The sequence below is a fragment of the Mus musculus genome, chromosome 7 (assembly GCF_000001635.26).
Source record: "Mus musculus strain C57BL/6J chromosome 7, GRCm38.p6 C57BL/6J".
In the NCBI taxonomy this organism is placed as follows: Eukaryota; Metazoa; Chordata; class Mammalia; order Rodentia; family Muridae; genus Mus; species Mus musculus.
This window is the reverse complement of record NC_000073.6, coordinates 66,789,296-66,809,773: the sequence shown is the minus strand read 5'-3', so window position 1 is coordinate 66,809,773 and position 20,478 is coordinate 66,789,296. Positions and strand designations below refer to the sequence as shown.

Here is a 20,478-nt window from a genome sequence, read left to right as displayed (position 1 = left end):
GGGCCTTAGAATTGTGCCCAGAACTTGTGGGTTGTCTAGTGTGGCTTGCCAGCTTGTTATGAGGTCTCGTTTCTGCCTCCTGAGAGCTGGGGTTACAGGAAGTCTCCATGGCCGCTTTGCTTTTGTTTGGGCTCTGGGACTCCAAAATATTGTCTTCACACTTACTGAACAAGGGCTTTATGTACTGAATCACTTTCTCCTTCTTATTACTTTTAAGCATCGTTAAAATGAAATATATGTATAGCTTATAATCTATGTTTATTGAGCAGCTTTGCCCGTAGAGGGGAAAAATCAGAAACAAAGAAGAAGCATCCCAGCCATTAGACTTCACTGGATACAAACAGGCAGCACACAGGCAATCATTACTGGGAAGGCACAGAACCATGGCTTCTGCTTCTGGTCAGAGCAGGAGGACAGTGGAGGACTGCCTCACCAGTTTAAACACCTGGAAAAGCTAGACAGGCATTATCCAACAATTGGATAATTACACTTAGTTGAGAAGGCAGCTCAGGCTGAGTCTTGAGAAAAGACAAATGAAGGAGATGGAGTTCCCCAGCTTCCTGCCTTCTTAGGTCCAGATTCTAAGGTGACGCACAAGGAAGAGCCCACAGCCAGAAGAATGCTGATGAGAAAATCTCTTCCATTCAAAGAGACTGGAGCTCTTGCTGGACCTCACATCCGAGTTACTAATACATCTTAAGGGCACAGAAGACTTAAGACTGCCAGCAGATGCTGGCGAGGATGTGGAGAAAGAGGAAAACTCCTCCATTGCTGGTGGGATTGCAGGCTTGGACAACCACTCTGGAAGTCAGTCTGGTGGTTCCTCAGAAAATTGGACATAGTACTACTGGAAGATCCAGCAATACCTCTCCTGGGCATATATCCAGAAGATGTTCCAACCGGTCAGAAGGACACATGTTCATAGCAGGCTTATTTATAATAGCCAGAAGCTGGAAAGAACCCAGATGTCCCTCAACAGAGGAATAGATACAGAAAATGTGGTACATTTACACAATGGAGTACTACACAGCTATTAAAAACAATGAATTTATGAAATTCCTGGGCAAATGGATGTATCTGGAGGATATCATCCTGAGTGAGGTAACCCAATCACAAAAGAAGTCATTAGATATGCACTCACTGATAAGTGGATATTAGCCCAGAAACGTAGAATACCCAAGATACAATTTGCAAAACACAAGAAAATCAAGAAGAAGGAAGACCAACGTGTGGATACTTTATTCCTCCTTAGAATAGGGAACAAAATACCCATGGAAGGAGTTACAGAGACAAAGTTTGGAGCTAAGACGAAAGGATGGACCATCCAGAGACTGCCCCACCCAGGGATCCATCCCATAATCAGCCACCAAACCAGACACTATTGCATATGCCAGCAAGATTTTGCTGAAAGGACCCTGATATAGCTGTCTCATGTGAGGCTATGCCAGTGCCTAGCAAATACAGAAGTGGATGCTCACAGTCACTATAGGATGGAATACAGGGCTCCCAATGGAGGAGCTAGAGAAAGTATCCAAGGAGCTGAAGAGGTCTGCAACCCTATAGGTGGAACAACAATATGAACTAACAAGTACCCCCAGAGCTCGTGTCTCTAGCTGCATATGTAGTAGAAGATGGCCTAGTCGGCCATCATTGGGAAGAGAGGGCCCTAGGTCTTGCAAACTTTATATGCCCCAGTACAGGGGAACTCCAGGGCCAAGAAGTGGGAGTGGGTTGGTAGGGGAGCAGGGCGAGGCGGGGGGGGGGGGTATAGGGAACTTTCGGGATAGCATTTGGAATGTAAATAAAGAAAATATCTAATATAATAATAATAATAATAATAATAATAATAATAATAATAATAATAAAAGACTGCCATCCTACTGGGTCTTTAGCCTGTTTGTTTAAACTTCTTTTAAGAGAACAATGTAAAAGCCAACCTCATTTGCCTTGGATTTCCCAAGTAATCAACTTTTACAACCTAAGCTAATGTATAGCTGTAATATTATGTACTCTTCCAAGTCCCTGGTTCAATGTATATGAATGCTTTGCCTGTGTGTATGTCTGTGCACCATGTCCATGTGCCTGGTAGTCAGAGGATGTCAGATCCCCTGAACTGGAGTTCTGTACAGTTGTGGGCTGCCACAGAATTGTAGGTGCATGTGTGTTTGCATGTATACTATGATAGGCATTTGCTGGAAGCAGCAGATAGACTGGAAGCATCCTTATATGATGAACATCTGCCAGAAATACTGGAAGCAGCTTGAATATTGATTGAGAGTGTTTGTTTATTACCTGGGTCAAACAGAGTCAGTAACCTAATCCCTTGTAAAAGTCTGTTAAATTTTTTCTCTAAAGTGACAGGGCATGGTGGCACATCCTTTAATCCTGGCACAGAGGAGGCAAAGGCATATTCCTGTGAGTTCAAGGCCAGCCTGGTCTACAAGGACAATTCCAGGACAGTCAGGGCTCTGTTACACAGAGAAACCCTGTCTCAAAAACATAAAAATTTATTTATTTATTTATTCTGTAAAGCAGTCTTCATCCCTTCCTGATGTGATGCTGTTCAAAAAAGAGGGGGCACACTTTGCTAGGGACAAACAGACACACAACACACACACACACACACACACACACATGGACAGAGTAGTCACAGATTCAGACTCATACAATAGAAGATACAGGGAGAATGAATCAGAGAATTCGAATTGGGCCACTCTTAGTAAAATGCCAGCAAGGGGAAGTGCTTGGATTTTGGTCCCAATGCAACACTGACTCATTATTGGTGACTCTGCACTTATTATCAATGCATTCAAACCCACCACTCTGAGGGCCACTGGACTGAGTTCACTGAAGGCCAGGAGGTAGAATTTTGTAAGGAGAACAGTGGAGAGAAGAGATGGGAGCAGCAGGGGGAGAGAGCGTGCTGCCCAGAGAGTGCAGGTAGTGAGGGAGGCCAGGCACAGCCTGGGCGGATGGGACTTGGCAGAACAAGTCCTGGAGCTGGAAAGAACAAGTTGTCTTCTTAAAGCCACAGTGAGAGCTCTCAGTACAAGTACATCTAGGGGGCATTAAGGCCTCTATTTAATAGGCACAGACTGAAGGCTGTTCTGGACTCAACCTTAAGTCTTACCAGCATTTAAGTCTTAGAAAGACCACAGCTATCATTAGCAATCTAGCTACCTTCAAAAACAAAATTCATCTCCATTTAAAAGAAGACAAAAACAAATCTAGCATTCAACAATTTAAAATGGCTTGTTTTGAGAAAAAAAAAGTAATCACAAAATTTACAAACTTGTAAATGTGGTACATACCCAGGGAGAAATTAGCTTAGCAGAAACAGATCTAGAAATGAAGAGTTTGAAGGGGAGTGGTGTTAAAGCAATTCCTTGTAAGGCTGAAGAAATGGCTCAGCAGTAAACAGTGCTTGTTCTTCTTACAGAGGACCTGGGTTCAATTCTCAGCACCCATGTTTCAACTCATAGTTGCACATAATTCCAATTTCAAGGGATTTATGCTCTCTGACCTGCTCCTGCACCAGACACATGAACATGATGCAGAGACACACTTGAAGGTTAAATATTCAAACACATAAAATAAATAAATCTGAAATATGTGTGTGTGTGTGTGTGTGTGTGTGTGTGTGTTCTATTCAAGGATGCAGAAGAAAACCATACCATGGAAAGAAATACAGAAGATATTTTAAAGACCAAAATGAAATTTATAGGGAGAAAACAAATATTTGAAATAAAACATTACATTAGACAAGATTAACCACAGGTTAAGTGCTATGAAAGAAAAGACCAAAGTACTGATTAGCGCCGCAGAATTTATCAACAATGAAGCACAAAGAGGTGAAAACTCAAAAATGAACAAAGTACCAATAACCCATAGCCAAAGTAAACTGTGCATGAAGTTACAGGAAGGAGGAAAGGATGATAGAAAAACATGAAGGTGAGGGATGTAGCTTGCTGGTGAAGCGTCTGCCCAGAAACACAAACCCCCAGGGCTGGCCCTCAGCACTGCAGGGAAAACATATGTAAACCTGAATTTGATTTAAAAAAATCATTATGAATCCATGGATAGAAGAAGTTAAAAAAAAAACCCAAAGCTACAGGGAAAGGATATATCATTTAAAATAACAGTGATAAGAAGCCAGAGGACTTCTAACAGACAACACCATAGGGAAATACTATGCAGATACTATGGGAGCCAGGGCCAGAGTGCAGGCCGACATCAACAGTAGAGATAAGGAACTAGACCCATACCATGAACAGCTCTGGAGCCCACAACCCAGAAGTAATAAAGAGTCCACTGACTTTCTCAAAAACCCAAACCAAAGCCTAAGGTGGGCAGCGCCCAGAGAATACCACAGGAGACTGAGTGCTGGCTTTCACACGGTCTCCTGTCTCCTCCACATAGGAGTACCTCTGCATGCATGTACGTGTGAACACACTCAGGAGAGAGAGAGAGACATCCTAAGAGAAATGACAGCATGGAAGAATAACTGGAATTGAGACTGAATGGCAAACCAGGCTACATGGCCCCATGGCTGCACCACTGGGCTGCATGGCCCCGTGTCTATACCACCACCATGTGCTCCAGGTCATAAAGTCTGCAACAGACAGTTCACATATAGCATTTTACCCTCACCTAAACTCTGTAAGGAAAAAAAAAAAACAGTTATTAACAACAAGGAGATTTTACAAAGTAAAGACACTGCCCAGTCTCACATGAGAGGTGGTGCTTGGGACTACAAACCCTCTGATTCTTCAGATGCCCGACATAGAGAAATAACATTCTCTTGGAATTTGTATCAGGTTTCAGCAGGGAATATACAGTTCATATGGTGATTCTGCTTAGAAGCCCTTTGGGAGCAAGGTTCCATTATATCCCATGGTGGGAGGCACACAACTGAGTGTTATCATGGGTGGCAAAAGCCATCTTGTTCGGAGCTATGGGCCGCTGCAGAAGGCAGCACACGCTCAGTGACATTCTAATGATGGGCTGGCCTCAAAGGGGACACCTCTGAGGGGACACTTAGCTACAGCACTTTCTGAAGGGTTGGCTGAGGCTTTTGTTGCAACTTCTTCCCTGCCCATGCCAGTACCCTCACTGTGTCACAGATGTAGGAGAACAGAGTATTCCAAATGTTCATTACACACACACACACACACACACACACACACACACACACACACATCAACTGGTATAAGGAAGAAAATTTCCCCAGGCCTCCTGAACACTTACATGGAGCCTTATCCCTTCCTTATCCTTCTCTTCCTCTGAACAGACAGGTCCTGGAGCCTTTTCAAAAGCCTGGAGTTCTTTCACACCCTTTATCCCATCTCATACTCAAAGTGGGCAAGTCATGTTTGTTTGTCTGTTTGTTTGTTTGTTTTTCAGCTGTATTGGGGGTTCATGCAAGCATCACCTAGGCAGGTACATGATAGCATCAGTTCTGACAATAGTCAATGGCTCTAATGAAGCTGGGTCCCATTGGCAGGTGGGTCAGATACAATTAAATCACGGGATAGCCAATCCCATGTCCCTGAACAACATAACCACGCTTCCAGGTTCACATCAGAATAGGTGTGCACACTGGTTGTTTGAAACCATCATGAGTCTGTGGAGTCTGTGGGCTGTGGAGTCACAGGAAGAGTTTGTACCCAGAGCTACCCTCAGGATCTCCTGACCGCTTACACAGCAGGAAACACCACTGTAAGAACACGGCTCCTTAGAGAGCACAGAGGGAAGTGGGTGGCACACTTGATGCTCACACAACAGAAGGCAGGATCAAGCCTCTGCCTCATAAATCACTCGGGCCCTAGAGCCCACACGGTAAGGCAAAGTGTTCTTTTAGCTTCTCTAAGTTCTCATGAATAATGTTTTCTTTGTGTTATTTGAAGCTCGCTCTGAGATTTACTCAGTGGGGCTGAGGAGGTAGACACAGGATGTGGCCACAGAAAATAGTTGGAGATTAACAAGGACAGTGTTGACCAGCATGGAGTCTCCCTCACACCTGCACTTACCAATCTCTTTGGCCCAAGAGCCCTTTAATAAAACATTCACATCCTGGAACAGTTGTGTAGATTTATTAACAAGCCATGAATTACATCAATTGCGTCTGTCCCTTTGTCTAAAGTCAGATTCTATAGAAGACATCTGTGTGGAGTCTCTTTCTCTCAACCTCCCCCTCCCCCCTTTCTGCCTGTCTCTGTATATCTCTGTCCCTGAATTTTTCTTTAGGTGTCTCCCTCTTTGTCTCTGTGTCTTTCTGTCTCCATCTGTGTCTCTCTTTGTCTCTCTTTCTCTGTGTGTGTGTATGTGTGTGTGTTTGAATGCTAAGAACATGGTGACAATCTGTTCCTTTCAGAATTATATGAAAACTCATTGCGTTTTTGTCAAATGATTTTTAAATCATGGGTACAAGCCAAGTCACAGATTCTCTGAGTGCTTGTGCCTGGATCCTTCCCGTCCTTGTTGTCCTTTCCAGCTGGAGCAAGATGTGATCTATGATCTAGAGGCCTTAAGTGAGTCTATTTGGGAGTCAGGAGTGAAACTCTGGATGTGAACAGTACAACCCAGAGTCTGTTTTCCTTGATTGCCTTTCTTTCTGGAAACTGCCTCGTTGGCTTCTTTTTGGGTAGGTGATTTCACTTGTCTAGTGCCTCTGAAGAATGGATAACACTGGATCGATCAGATGGCTCATCAGATAAAGGTACCTGCTGCCAGACCTGAGGACCTGAGTTCAATCCCAGGAACCATATGGTGGATAAAACAGACTCCTGAAATTTGTCCTCTGAGCTCTACAAGTGTGCAAACCTACACATGAACTAAATAGATGTAATATTTCATTTTTTAAAAAATGAACTGACAGCATTGGGCATTTTGAAACCAGAGTCAGAAATCACAATAAGGCAGGAGCATGCAAAAGAAGCTAATACCCAATAAAGCAAGCACAGCAAGCCATCCGTGTGATTTGTTAATCTGTAAGCAATTTGGGGGATGGGGGACTTGTAGATTCTACATGGACACCCAGAAGCTGAAGGCTCCTTGGAGAGCCCGTCCATCCTCAGCCAGCTCCTGCATCCAGCTGCTTTCTGTAATGCCCAGGAAGCAGAATGGACCGAAGAGGCAAAGGGCTATTCTAGTTAGTACCCCTGTCCCCAAGGCCCCTGGTTTTCTTTAAATAATGTAAATATGCTCTCTTCTCCACCAGAGGTTGGTTGCCTAGAATTAAGAGCTGCAGGGACAGGTGGTATTGCCAGCATCAGACACATGCTGCTGCAGCTGCATGTGGAGACTCTACACTGTTGTGGATTCTGCTTAATGCTTGCATTATGTTATCTGGGTTCCCAAAATTGCACGAGAATCCGAATGTAAATCTCTGAGGGTCCCTGCTTCCAGTTGGCTCTGATTGGTAAATAAAGTTGCCAGCAGCCAATGGCTGGGCAGAGAGACAGAGGTGGGGCTGGAGGATTCGTGGGCAAGGGGACGGAGGAAGAAGGATGTAGAACTGCCATGCCAGGAAAGGAATTTTTACAAATGTTGCTAACGAAGGGCATTTTAATATCTGTTAGTACCTACTAAAACCTTGGTGATTTGGAGGCAGGCCTCTTTTTTATATTTCCTCTGTAACATGGTGGCATTGCAAGGACATATCAGCAGGGACCATGGAATGTGAGTCACAACAGTCACCTGGCAAAAGACAGCTTAGGACACTGCCCCTGGAGCCTTGGTGGGAAGCCAAGGGTTCTGACATCCAACATCAGCTGCTGCACAGCCTGTAGGAGCCAAATGAGTGGCCTGACTGGGGGCTGACTGCCAGGCAGCTGGCCTTGCAGCCATGGTGAGTTGGTAGGAAGGATGTCACTGAAGGAGCTATGCCAGTGTCAATGGAAGCCAGGGCACCCTGTGCCTTGGTGTGTCCCACACAGTGTCACCAGCTCCAGGGTACAAATGAGGAAACTGAGGCAGCAAATATGGGTAACAAGCCCATGACCACTCACCTGGGAAATTGAAGAGCCTGTGCTCTTGGCTACTTGATTGGTTTAAACAGAAGAGGCCCAGGATAAACGTAATGAGGAAAGCATTTCTGAGGCTTTTAATAAGTTCACAAGTAAATGAAAAGACGTGTGCTGATTCTATTTTGATTGTTTTGTGTTTAGAGGGGTTGAATGTGTGGATAGGGGTGTGGGGGGATAGGGCTGTGTCTGTGTGTCTCTGTGAGTGTACTTGACTGTGTGCATGTGAATACATGTGCTTTCCAGAAAACAATCTTGGATGCTGTTTCACAGGAATCATCTGCCTGTTTTCTGAGCCAGGGTCCAGTTCAGTGGCCAGCGACTCCCAGGGATCTTCCCTTGTCCCATTTTCTTAGTGCCAGAATTACGGGTGTGGTGACATTCTGCTACGGATTCGGGTTTTGAACGCTGATCCTCACTCTTGCACAGCAAGAACTTTGTCAGATGAGTCACACCCTCGGCCCTGTGCTGCCTTTTAATCTCATATTTTGAGTACTTGGTATGTTCATGTTACTTGCTATTTTTGACTCCAGGCAAGTATTTTCACTTTTCTAGTTATTCACTTTCTACACTTAATTCAAATAATGCCTAAAACAAAGGGTGAAGTTTTCCCCACTGGGGAACCTCAGTTCCAGCACGGGCTTTGTCATGAAATCTCTGTGTAAATTCTGGCTAGGCTGGAACAATCAGTTTCCTCATGGTTCCTAACCTGTTCCATTCTTCATCGACTCAGTGCAGGGCCGGCCAAGTGCCACTCTGTGAATGCAACAGACACTGATTGCCAGTTTCAGGAGGCTGGGCCAGACTGCCAAGGTTACCATAGGTCAGGCTCCAACCAGGTTATGGTGGCTGTGTTCTCTGGCTCCTCCCGAATGCCTTTGCTATTCACCAGTACAAGATGTCACAGAGACATACTTGAGTTGGCCAGGACCCACGGTGACATTCAGAGAAGAAATGAGGGGCTTAAGAATGATCAAATCTCTTAAATTCATGTTAAATAAAAGTGCGCTATGTTGCTTCCAATTTCCTCTAAAAGCCCTTCTTGTGTTTATGTGGAGAATGACAAGATAAATATGTCAGCTTGCCATGTTTCCTCATGTGATGTGTGTGGACTGGTAGCTCATCAGGAAAACTGCCCATTTTTATAAGAATCAAGTTTCAGTGTCAAGTCTATTTCCAAGCAGCAGGATGTCTGCTGAGCATGATCTATGCATGTAACTTTAAACTATAGCTATATTATTTTTATTCATGCATGTGTGCATATTCATGTGTGGATGGGTGCACATGTATGGAGGTTTGTGAGTGCATGTGTTTATGTGTGAAGGTAGGTAGCAACCTTGGGTACCATCCTTAGGAATGCCATCCACCTCCTTTGGGTCCATGATCCTCATTGGCCTAAAGCTCATCAATTAGGATGAGCTAGCTGGTCAGCAAACCAAAGGGACTCTTCTGTCCCTGCCTCTCAAGCACTGAGGTCACAAGATGTGTCATCACACCTGACTTCTCATGGGTCTCAGGATTAAATTCAGGCCCTCCTGCTTGCAAGGCAAGCACTTTACAGACTGATCCTCTGCCCCAGTCCTGTAGCGGTAGTCTTACTTTCAGCTATTAAAGAATAAAAACAAGTAGTGGACATCCCTCAATTTGTATATACATGCAAGGCCTCTGATTTGAAAAAGAAGGGACTATTACATGCTAATTTTAGCCTTCTTTTCAGCCTGCTATACAAATATATGGGGTCCAAACATTATTAAATCGTTATTTTATAACTTTCTAGTTGCTGTTTATTATTTTGCTCTGGGATTGAAACATTCCATCCTGAAGGGAAGCTCTTTAAACAGAAAAGTAAACAACTCAAAATATCTTCAGGAAGTCCCTGAAGTGGACCATATTCATTAGGCCCCTCCCTCCGAAAGTAAGCAACAAAAACTTAGAGACCTTTTCAGACCCAGTTAAGCCAAACTGCAAATAACAATGTGAGACCAGATCAGCCTGTATGCCTGGAAGCCTGGATGAGGTTTAGGCCAACTGAGGCACCTGAAAAGGACACTCATCAAACTGTTGAACTGCCCATAGGCTGTGCAGTTTAGCTTTGGTGAGCTGCCACCCAGCTGGGGTGGGATTTAATGACACAGCTGTCTGTGAACCAATTCTGCTCCTGTAAGTCACCCCAATAAAACTCATTGGTTCATCAAATTGTACTTTAGTGGTATCCATACTTTGTCTGTTGGGGGTTCCCTGTTGGGGGTGAGTAGACATGTATGTTGCATCTCCCCAGGAAAAGTTTTGTCACACAACAACACCTAAAAAACTGTGGTTTGTTTACCAAAAATTACCTAGCTCTACAAATTCTCATATTTTCTGAGAGCCTGCTCCATGTAAAGGAATTGAAGAGACAAATTCTTAATCTCCACTGTAAGACTTAAAAGACATTTTTAGAGATTTATAAACTTCTGTAATTCCATTTTTAAAGTATCCAAGAATTAGTCAGCTTCGTAACAGCTTAAGTTGCGTGAAATGCTAAAAGCTTTTGAAGCAGAGTTGGCAGTCGGTTTCCTTGGTCCTCTAAGACTTTCAGCTCCCTTCTCTCCCTTTGCAATGCAACTCTGCCTTCAAATGCCATTCTTTAAAGGGAGGCTTAACGGCTTTGGAGGAGTTTGCTAGATTCACAGCCAGTTTTGCCACTGCAGCAGAAAAAGAGATCACATGTGCAAGCCAGCTGAAGTCATGCGCATGGCAAGTATTAGGGCTGCGGGGCCATGATCCTGTCAAATTGCAATTGGAAACAGCTTTTCCCAAGGACAGCATGAGGAATCAGGGATTCTTGCTCAGTGTCTGCCAGACTGCTGCATTTCTAATCGGGCCTGGCATGATCTGTTAGACATCAGAAATGTTAAAGTCACAGTAAAACCAAACAAGGGTGTCCATTGACCTCCAAGTGTGGCCAATGGCTTCCTACCAGACCTAGAATTATGTCACTCACCAGTTAATATGAGGACAGTTCCTGTAGAAGGACAGGAGGTTCAGGAAGGCCTGACCAGATGGTACCACAGGTTAATCTGAAGGCTGTGTCTTTATGCTAACTACTAACATCATTTGTTTAACTGTCCACCTTGGAACCTCATCTCTGTTTCTTCAATTTTTTGGTGTAGAAGTAACGTTTTCATAGGAAAATATTTAGAATTCTCATGAGCTAGAATGTTGATCTGGAACATTTAGTGGAAGTTAATTTTCTGGTACTCCCAAATTTAAGGGAAAGTCAATTTAAAAAAAAAAAAAAAACCAGGAAGCCAGGAGTCGTTCACAAATTTAATCCCAGGGCTCAGGAGGTAGAGGCAGGATAATCTGTATAAGTCAGTGTGGTCTACATAGTAAGTTCTAGGCCAGCCAAGATGACCTAGTAAGACCCTGTCTCCAGGGGGAAAAGTCCCAAACAAAACCCATGTCAGAAGTTTAAGGAAAACAAAAATATCTCAGGGTTTAGTTTAAAAAATATCAATCCAGGTAAGATAAAGATTAATCCCTAAACTCAGATCTCTAAATCTAGATGCTCATAGATGGCTGGGAACTCAGAGGCCAGTGACAGCAGTACCTGTTTCATTTGTTCCCTCTTCAGGGGTCTTTCAGGTAAACTTACTACAGTAGAAAATAAATAAATCAGGTTTGACAAAGCAGCTACTTGTTGCACACAACTCCTCACAGTGGAACAAGGCTGTTACACACAGGTGGTGGCACCCCAGAGTGAACCAGCTCTAACTATCACCCCAGAAGATACTTAATGAAGTTCATTTAGGCACACACAACTAGTCTGACTTTCTTTACTTGCTTCCAAGTCAAATCCCATCAGCAGAAGAACCCATGCTCGTCCTCAGAGCCAGTGACTTCTGCTTCCAAAGCACGGCCCAGACTGACTGGTTAGCATACTTCATACACTGTAATTGTAGCCAGTGAGTCACTTCTCTAAGTCAGTGTTTGTGTCTTATGCATTTCTCAAGTCCTGCCCTTACTACTTCTGAAATTAAAAGTCCAGAGCAAATACAAAATGAACAAACATAAACTGTCAAGTATCTAAAGGGTATTAGGAATTGGTATTACAGTTGTGTATTACAGAACCATCTTTTGGTCTTGAAATCACATGTGTACTGCTAGTCCTGTAAGAGTACAATGACTGACGATGACAAGTGCCCATTGTCCAGGGGGGTAGCAGCTGTCTTGACACTGAAGTGTAGTATGTTACTTGAACATGTGGGGTGATGATGGTGTAGGTAAACCTGCTGTACTGCTGGGTGCACAAAATTACAGCAGAGATAATAATGCATAATATATAGAACTTGATGATTAATGAATATTACTTACTTATATATTTACTGTATAGCTCTCATAATTATCATACAGTGAAACCCTTTGCATATTTATATAGGAGCAAATTATAAAGGTGTTGCTGTGTTGCTCTAGCCCAGTTTCATACATCTCAGTCTTTAGAGTCCTCCATCATTTTATCTTGTGCTCCAATTATCCTCATGATGTTATGTTCACCTTGACCCAAGAAGCAGTATGCTAATATAGCCTAAGTATGGAGCAGTCAGTGCCAACTAGGTCTGTGTGAGTTCACATAATGACTTCATCATCCAGCAATGCATCTTTGAACGTGATCTGTAGTTAAACAATGTGTAGCTGTATTTAGCAAATTTTTCCCCCAGAAACAAACTACAGCCAAATGATGGGCAATATTCCAAAAGCAGAAGCAAGCTCATGGAAAAAGTGTTACATACAAACTGGAAGTTCAGCAAAGAAACAGAAAGCTCTGAAATGCCATGCACTCATCTAAAAGCTTATCTGGGGCTGGGGAGATGGATCAGCAGTAAAGTGCTTGCATGAGAACTTTAGGTGAGATCCCTAGCACTGACGGGAAAGCTGCACACAGTAGTGGAACATATCTGTAATCTCAGTATCAAAAAGGCAGAGCCCGGAACTTGCTGGCCAAGCAGAATAGCCAAATCAGAGAGCTTAGGCTCAGTGAGAGACTCTGTCTCAAAACAAAGGTGGAGAATGATTGAGGAAGACAGCTGACACTGACCCCTGACTCCATCCATGCTTGTGCAGCTGCATACACACATATACCTGCACCACACACACACACACACACAAATGTGAGATATATATATATATATATACATATATATATTATGTGTGTGTAATATATATATTTATATTTACAAAACACATACTCACATATCTCAAAACTAAATAAATTTTAACGCAAAGGATTCTCAGACTAGTAGCCGTGTTTTGGGATTAAAAAAATTTACCAACTGCCATGCCCTCTAAAATAAAGTCTTTCTTCCTCTTCAGTACTTCAGATGCCTGAAACCTGCTCTACCACTGAGCTATTCCTTGATCCCCTAAATCAAAGAGCCTCTCCTGAGAAATCTATACTACAGAAAATGTCTTTATCATAAAAGTCAGACAACAGTTCACTGGTGGAACACCATTCTAGTATGTGAAAGGCCCTGGGTTTGATCCCCAGCACCTCAAACAAAACCAATCAAACCAAGAAAAATAAATGATACTGGTTAAAACTACTCAGCTTTATACTCATTGTCCTTCACTTTGAATGTGCCAGTGAGGTAGCCTAGCTGTAGAATATAACAAGCATAAGGGCCTAGCTTCTGTTCCCTGTCAATCAAAAAAGCAAATAATGTGCTTGCAAGAAAATGTAAGTGAACACCATGATATGCTGTCTGAACCTCGCTTTTATTCAGATAATTGAGACTGCAGTGTAGAAACATCTCCGACTTGGGGAGCCTTACCTGCGTGAATATGCATCTGTTGAGCATCTTCAGGATAAAGTAACCCCAGTAAACGTGGAGGCCCTGAAGGATCATGAGTTGGAGGTTGAGGAAGATGTAGGAGAAGAAGGGCTCGAGATAGTGCAAAGGCAGGATCAGAGTGCAGTACAGAATCCTGTGGGAAAAGTTGGGAAAACTCGTTGGTCAAAGCACTGGTGAATCACAATGAGAAAACACATTTTTCCCTTCCCAAAGTACACCAGTCCTTAATAGCAAAAGATGTCCAGAAAATTCTCTATAGGAAAGAAAATGTGATATTAGAATTTATATCATACTTCACAGACAATCAAAAAGTATAGCCTGTTTCCTGAGGAAAAAAATGAAAAGAAAGATGTTCCATGCCACTTCCTGTTTGACAGCCCCTGCTCCTAGGAAAACAGAAAAGCTTTAGCTTCCAGGAAGAGAGAAGCCATGGAAGCAAGAGAGACGACACAGGCTTACATGTGGCCCCTTATGACATGGTTTCATTTACTTGATGTCAACCATGGCATGAGAGGGTCAGGATGTAGTTCCCTGACAGTAGGTACTTAGCATACACAAGGCCAAGATTTGATCCTCAGCACCCCTCCCCAAACACACATCTCATGCTTTCCTTATCCACTGCATGCACAGACTCCCGAACACAACTTTAACTGCCTCATGTGCCAAGACACATGGCATCTTCAGCTCTTACTCCTGGATGAAAAGCTAAGGTTCTCTTAGCAAACCTCATATGACTGTGATTTTAGAGTACCTAGAAAGGTTGGCTTATAAGCGTCTATTTATTTATAAAAAAATAATTTGTTCATTTGAATCGAGAAAACAAGAAAAAGGAAAAAAAATGTTCACAGTTCCAGTCTCTTAATTTTAGTGTCTTGTCTTCCTTTTTTCTCAATACATTATTTAATTTTTAAATGAACTGACAGTAATCTTGCTGGGGTTTAGCATAGAGCTCAGTGAGTTGTCGGATACAGAACAGACCACTGTGCCTAGGAAATGCCCCTAATATATCGCTCTACAGCTATCCTCTCTCCATCCTTAGTGGGTACAACCACTTCTCTGCTCCCCACCCTGCACTGATATCTTCCCAGAGTGTTCTTGAGACTGTTGTCTTTTACTTTCCCACTGCTTTTATGACTTGACCAAGTCCCCAGGGGAATCAGTAGCATTCCCTTGTCTCTCAGTGGTGTCCCGCTATACAGACTGATCACACTCTATCTGTTCATCTACTGAGAAGCACTGGAGCTGCTTTCTGTGTTTAGCCACTATGAACAGAATCACTACATAGACCCACACACATGCTTATATGTGAACAGAAGTTGTCGTTACTGAAGGGTAAGTAGGTAAGTAGAACCGTGTGGCCTACGGCAAGTTCAGGGGTAACTTTGTGAGAGTAAAGTATTGCTCTCTGGAGTGGCTGCTGTGGATCTACCCTCCTCCCATGTCTGTTGTCCACATCTTCCTCAGCATTGCCTATTGTCTTGCAGAGATATCTGTCTTCATGTTAAATACAGTTCTTGGCAGGTTCTATGTTTATGTTGGTTGGAATAGGAATGGAACCCACAGGCTCATATGTTTGAATGCTTAATGACCTGGGAGCAGAACTGTTTGAGAAGGATTGGGAGGTATGGCCTGTTAGAGGAAGTATGGCTTTGTTGGAGGACATGGATCACTGGGGGTGGGCTTTGAAGTTCTTTAAGACCCCATTCCAGGCCTAGTATCTCTCTCTCTGCCTATAGATTAAGATGTAAAACTCTCAGCTCCTCCAGCACCATGTCTGCCTGGATGCCTCCATGCTCCCCACCATGATGATAAATGACCAGCCTCTGAAACTGTAAGCAAGTCTCAAATTAAATGCTTTTTTTAATGAGTTGCCTTGGTCATGGTGTCTTTTAACAGCAATATAACAGTGACCAAGACAACAGTTAAATTCATTTATGTCAGAATCATTTTCTATTGTTCAAAAACCTTGAAGTATCTAGTCTTTCCCAAATAGAAGTGTATATTCATAAGAGAGAGAGAGAAACTCCTTTCCAAGTGTACATTGAAGGTGTAGAAGTTCAAGGTTTGTTCTGGAGAGTACCAAACATTGTTACATTGTTCTCTAAAATTACAAATGATAAGGCTATCAGAAATTTATGAATAACTTATTTGGGTTGCTCTACCAGTGTTTTAGTTAGGATTTTTCTGCTGTGAACAGACACAATGACCAAGGCAACTCTTATAAAGAACAACATTTAATTAGGACTGGCTTATAGGTTAAGAGGTTCAGCCCATTATTATCATGGCAGGAAGCACAGCAGAGTCCAGGCAGGCATGGTGCTGGAGGAACTGAGAAGTCTACATTGTCATCCAAAGGAAGCCAGGAGCAGACTGTTTCCAGGCAGCTATGAGAAGGGTCTCAAAGCCCACCCCAACAGTGACACACTTCCTCCAACAAGGCCACACCTCCTCCAACAAGGTCATACCACCTAATAGTGCCATTCGAGGGTTCCTCTATATCTGTTTGCTCTGCTCTTCACTGCTTCCTCTGGTGCGAGTTATATGAGTTCAAGCTCAGGTTCAGCCTGTTAAAAAACTCATCATGTAACCTATCTTCATGCAGACATCCCTTAAGTTTACTTTTTAACTCAAAAATATAACTCTACTATCTTTTTAGAAATTCAAAATATATTTTTAAAATGCCTAAAAATCTGATGATGTTTTAGGATATTATATTCCACCTACATGACTTCATATGTCAAGGAGAACACTACACATATGATTTGGGACCCTGATTTTTCCTACTCCATGACACGGACACCTTTTCCTCTTAATGAATGTCGCTATATAATAGAAGCAAGCGAACTTATGTCCTAACCAGGGCTTGTGACACCACAGATCCTGAAGAAGGTTCCTTGGCCATGGCCATGGCCTTACTAAACCAGTGCAATCCCTAACTGCAGGCTAAAATCTGACCTTATACACACACATAAGGACAGTTCTTAACTTTTATCAAGGAAATTCTCTCTGCGACAGATGAGGACCATTATAGTAATCTACAACTAATCAAAATGCAGAGTCATGGAACCCGGGCCCAGTGGACACATTTACAGTTCAGCTCCCTTATGTACCAGGGGTTACTGAGAAGAGGGTAGGAAGACTGCGAGAGCCAGAGGATTGGAAGTTCGCTGTGAGAGTGTGCCCAAAGCCACGCTCATAAAGTCTCACCAGCATGACTCCTTAGCCATGAGCTGAGCAAGGGCAACTACAACAGACATGCTCACATGGACGGAGAAAGACGACAAGACCTCAGCCCTACAAAGAACTACAGGCAACTAAGGAATGCTCACAGCTGACAGCATGGTCTTCCCCAGGAAAGAGCACAGCCATACAGTATCCAATGTGAAGTGTTCAGTGCTGAAAATGGTAGTAAATACAACATTATACTGACTGAGCAGGTTGTATTTATGTATTGAGACCTATGAATGTATATAATAATAATGTAAACATGCATACGTGTGTGTGTGTGTGTGTGTGTGTGTGTGTGTGTGTGTGTAAAACAATAATTAATGAAAAAAGAGACCATGATTTTGAAAGAAACCGTGGAAAAGAGACCATTGGAGAGTTTGGAGGAAAGGGAAGGGGGAAATGATGGAATTATTTTAAAATCTCAAAAAATAAAAAAGTAATAAAATAGAAAGGGAAAGGTAATAAATACTTCAGGCCAGGCCACTGGTCACCTGGTCTCTGTTGCAACTACTTAGTTTAGCCCTGTCATTGTAAGAAATGAACATCTGTATGGCACCTTGTATATAAATTAGTGAGTGGCTGGGTGAATGCCAGTAAAGCTTTATTAACAAGCCAGAGTGCGAGTTAGAGCTGAATCTAAGCCATAGTTTGCATTGTAACAGCTGCACAAGAACATTCCACCACACACTGCAACTCAACATTTCCCTGATAAGACAGTGAAGCGCTTTCCCAAACTCTCATTATATTGTAAAGAACATGGTGGGAATTACTTGAGAAACATATTAAAAATTTTCAGTTCTCCCTTTAGAGAAGCTAAACTCCTGGACCCGAGTCAGACACTACACTCACTGCCTGTGACAATATATTGCTCAGCTGCTGTCCTGCAGGACACACACCTTACATTACATTCTTGTGCCCAGTGTGGCGGCATCACTTCCTCGCATCCTGAGCAAAATGTCCTGTCAGTCTCCGAGAAAAAGAGCCCTGCCTGTTTATACTGCCATTTTGACTTTATATGGAGCCACTATGCTTATATGTTACGATTTTCATTTGTTCTTTTGTGGGCTCTTTGTATATGATATCTGACTATTTCCTGTTAAGAAATTATTAGCCTATATTTGTTATACAAAATGATAAATGTCATTACAGGGACAAGCCCCTCCCACCATGCACATGCGGTTATTTACTGATTGTGGGGACTTACTTGTTGCTGCTACCTCTTTTTTTTTTTTTTTTTTTTTTTTTTTTTAATCTCTGAGGATTGAATCCAGGATCTGGGTGGAGTCTTGCATGCTAGGCAAGACTCCACCCAGAGTAATGCCCAGCCCATGTCATGACATTTGTATGTTTTTGCATGTGTTCGCCTCGCAGGAATAAAGGTCCCCGTACTATTCTGATTACCCCTAAATTTATAACCTGGGTCCATGGGCTTAGCATTGGGGCTGACTCTAGCCTGCTCTGCAGTGGCAGCTGTCCCATGGGTGTGCCTCACCAGCAGGCAGATTCCCAAAGTCATAGCCACATCCCATGGTCACCTGTGTTCTTCTCAAATACTTGCCCCTAACCCAGTCCCCTACCAGAAATCTGCCAGTGCCAAAACTGAGAAAAATACTAAAAAAAAAAAAGAAAAACAAAAACAAAAAAACCCTATTCTTTTCACAGTTTACTAGGTAATGTGAACTACCAAACTCATAAATCACTCACTTTAATTCACCGAAAGAAAGAGTGGGGTGTGGAGCATGGGAGAGGAGCCTCACTACAGCAAGACTGGCTACCTTGCTTCTGCTTGTGGACAGTGAAGGCAGAAGACAGGGCTGTGGTGGAGGAGGAATCTTTCCCTGAATATACAGAATCCTGCAGGGAGGCACGATGGGAAATTCAAGAGGTTGAAGGAGCCTTGGTGGCACTTCCCTACACGTTGAAAGCTCTGTAGTTTAAAACTTGTTTAGGGGAGAGTGGTGGCAGGGAAGGTGGCACAAGGGGAGGTGCCAGAGGTGGGTGTAGTTCAAGGAGCCTTTCACAGGGGTGTGGCTTTCCTTATAGGAGCAACAGGGAAAGCTGATTTTAGAAAGCTATTGAAACATTCATCACAACTCCTCATAGCTGGATCTGGCAATATGCCATGTGTCCTGGTTCCTTAATCTTGAGGTGGAACTCACCACACCCCTGTGACCAGGAAGTTCAGGAGAGACCCACAGCCAACCTGGCAAACTTGCCTGGCTCCTGGAAAGGCAGAAGCATTCATTAACATGCAAATGGCTCTGGCGTAGCTCACTGTAGAAAGAGAGGTGGGGCCGAAGGCGGGGCTCTCGAGTGTAGGAGATGTAGGTCAGAGGTCACAGATTTCAAGGCCTGCCTTCACACTTCTGGGCCCCAGTTCATCTGTGAAATGAGAACTCACTGCCTACCTCATCTAGGAGTTACAGGCACTGATCCTGGTACCTCAGGAAGGACTCAGCATACAGTAGGCTCTTAGAACAGGGCAAGTAAAACTATCACCCTCACTCCCTTTCTGGCTCCACCCACTTCCTGTGTCAACTGGGGGGGGGGGGGGGCGAGCGGCCCCACCTCCAGCTGCAGAACTGGCTAGGCTCTGCTCCACCAGAAGGAGCAGCTTTGGAGTGGATGGATGCGCCTTCTGAACATAATCTGCCAGGTCAGGGTGTGGAGGGGAGGGACTGGTGTGGAACCGGCCAGGGTCTATCATTTTTCAGGACCTAACAAAAGGATGGCCCAATATCACTCTATGCTGCTTCTCTTTTGGTCAAAGAATAAGAAGCCCCATCCTGGCACTGGTCTTCCTGACAGTCTCCTGGCATGAACTCAGACATGTGTGTACGTGTGTGATTATCCACTCCCGGCTTTCCCATGTCACCACCTTATACAGGAAGCTACAGTGTTGGTGGTTGTTGTTGTTGTTGTTGTTTTTAGTAAAGCTGTGAAGGGATGGTGTTGTGACTGTCACACGGCAGGATGTGATGTCTTGTCTACTCACCAGAATGGAAAAATAATGAATCGGCTAATGAAGAAGACGACGGTGAAGATGAAGAACAGGGTGTTACACGTCTGCTTCCATCCAGCATAGGAAAACATCTTAGCAGACTGAAAATGAAGAGAGAGACTGTATTCAGTTAAAATGCTCAGGGCATACATACATTGAAAAAGCCACTGGATGAGGTCTTGCCTGAAAGTCACCTGGGAAGGTCTGAGCCACAGATGGATCATAAGCAAGATGAGATTGGCCATGTGGTAACCCTCAAAGGTACAGCAAAGCTCTGAGACTCAGTACATGTTTGAAAATGCAATAATATAATAATGCCTTAAAGGATATGTGAAATAGTGATAACAAGCTCCCTGTGTTTCTAAAACACTGGACGTGAGCATGATGAATCCTA

General features: G+C 43.4%; 1 protein-coding gene across 4 annotated transcripts in view; it reads right to left on the bottom strand.

Annotated features, from left to right (window-relative positions):
- Positions 1–20,478, bottom strand: part of Cers3 (ceramide synthase 3) — a 90,575-nt gene that overhangs the window by 13,919 nt on the left and 56,178 nt on the right. For all 4 annotated transcript variants that reach the window (XM_006541001.4, XM_030242803.1, XM_006541002.4 and 1 more), the window contains 2 exons: positions 20,079–20,185; positions 13,835–13,988 (listed from right to left, as the gene is read on the bottom strand). In XM_006541001.4, the coding sequence (XP_006541064.1) occupies positions 13,835–13,988; positions 20,079–20,185 (261 nt within the window). The remainder of the gene's footprint in view (positions 1–13,834; positions 13,989–20,078; positions 20,186–20,478) is intronic.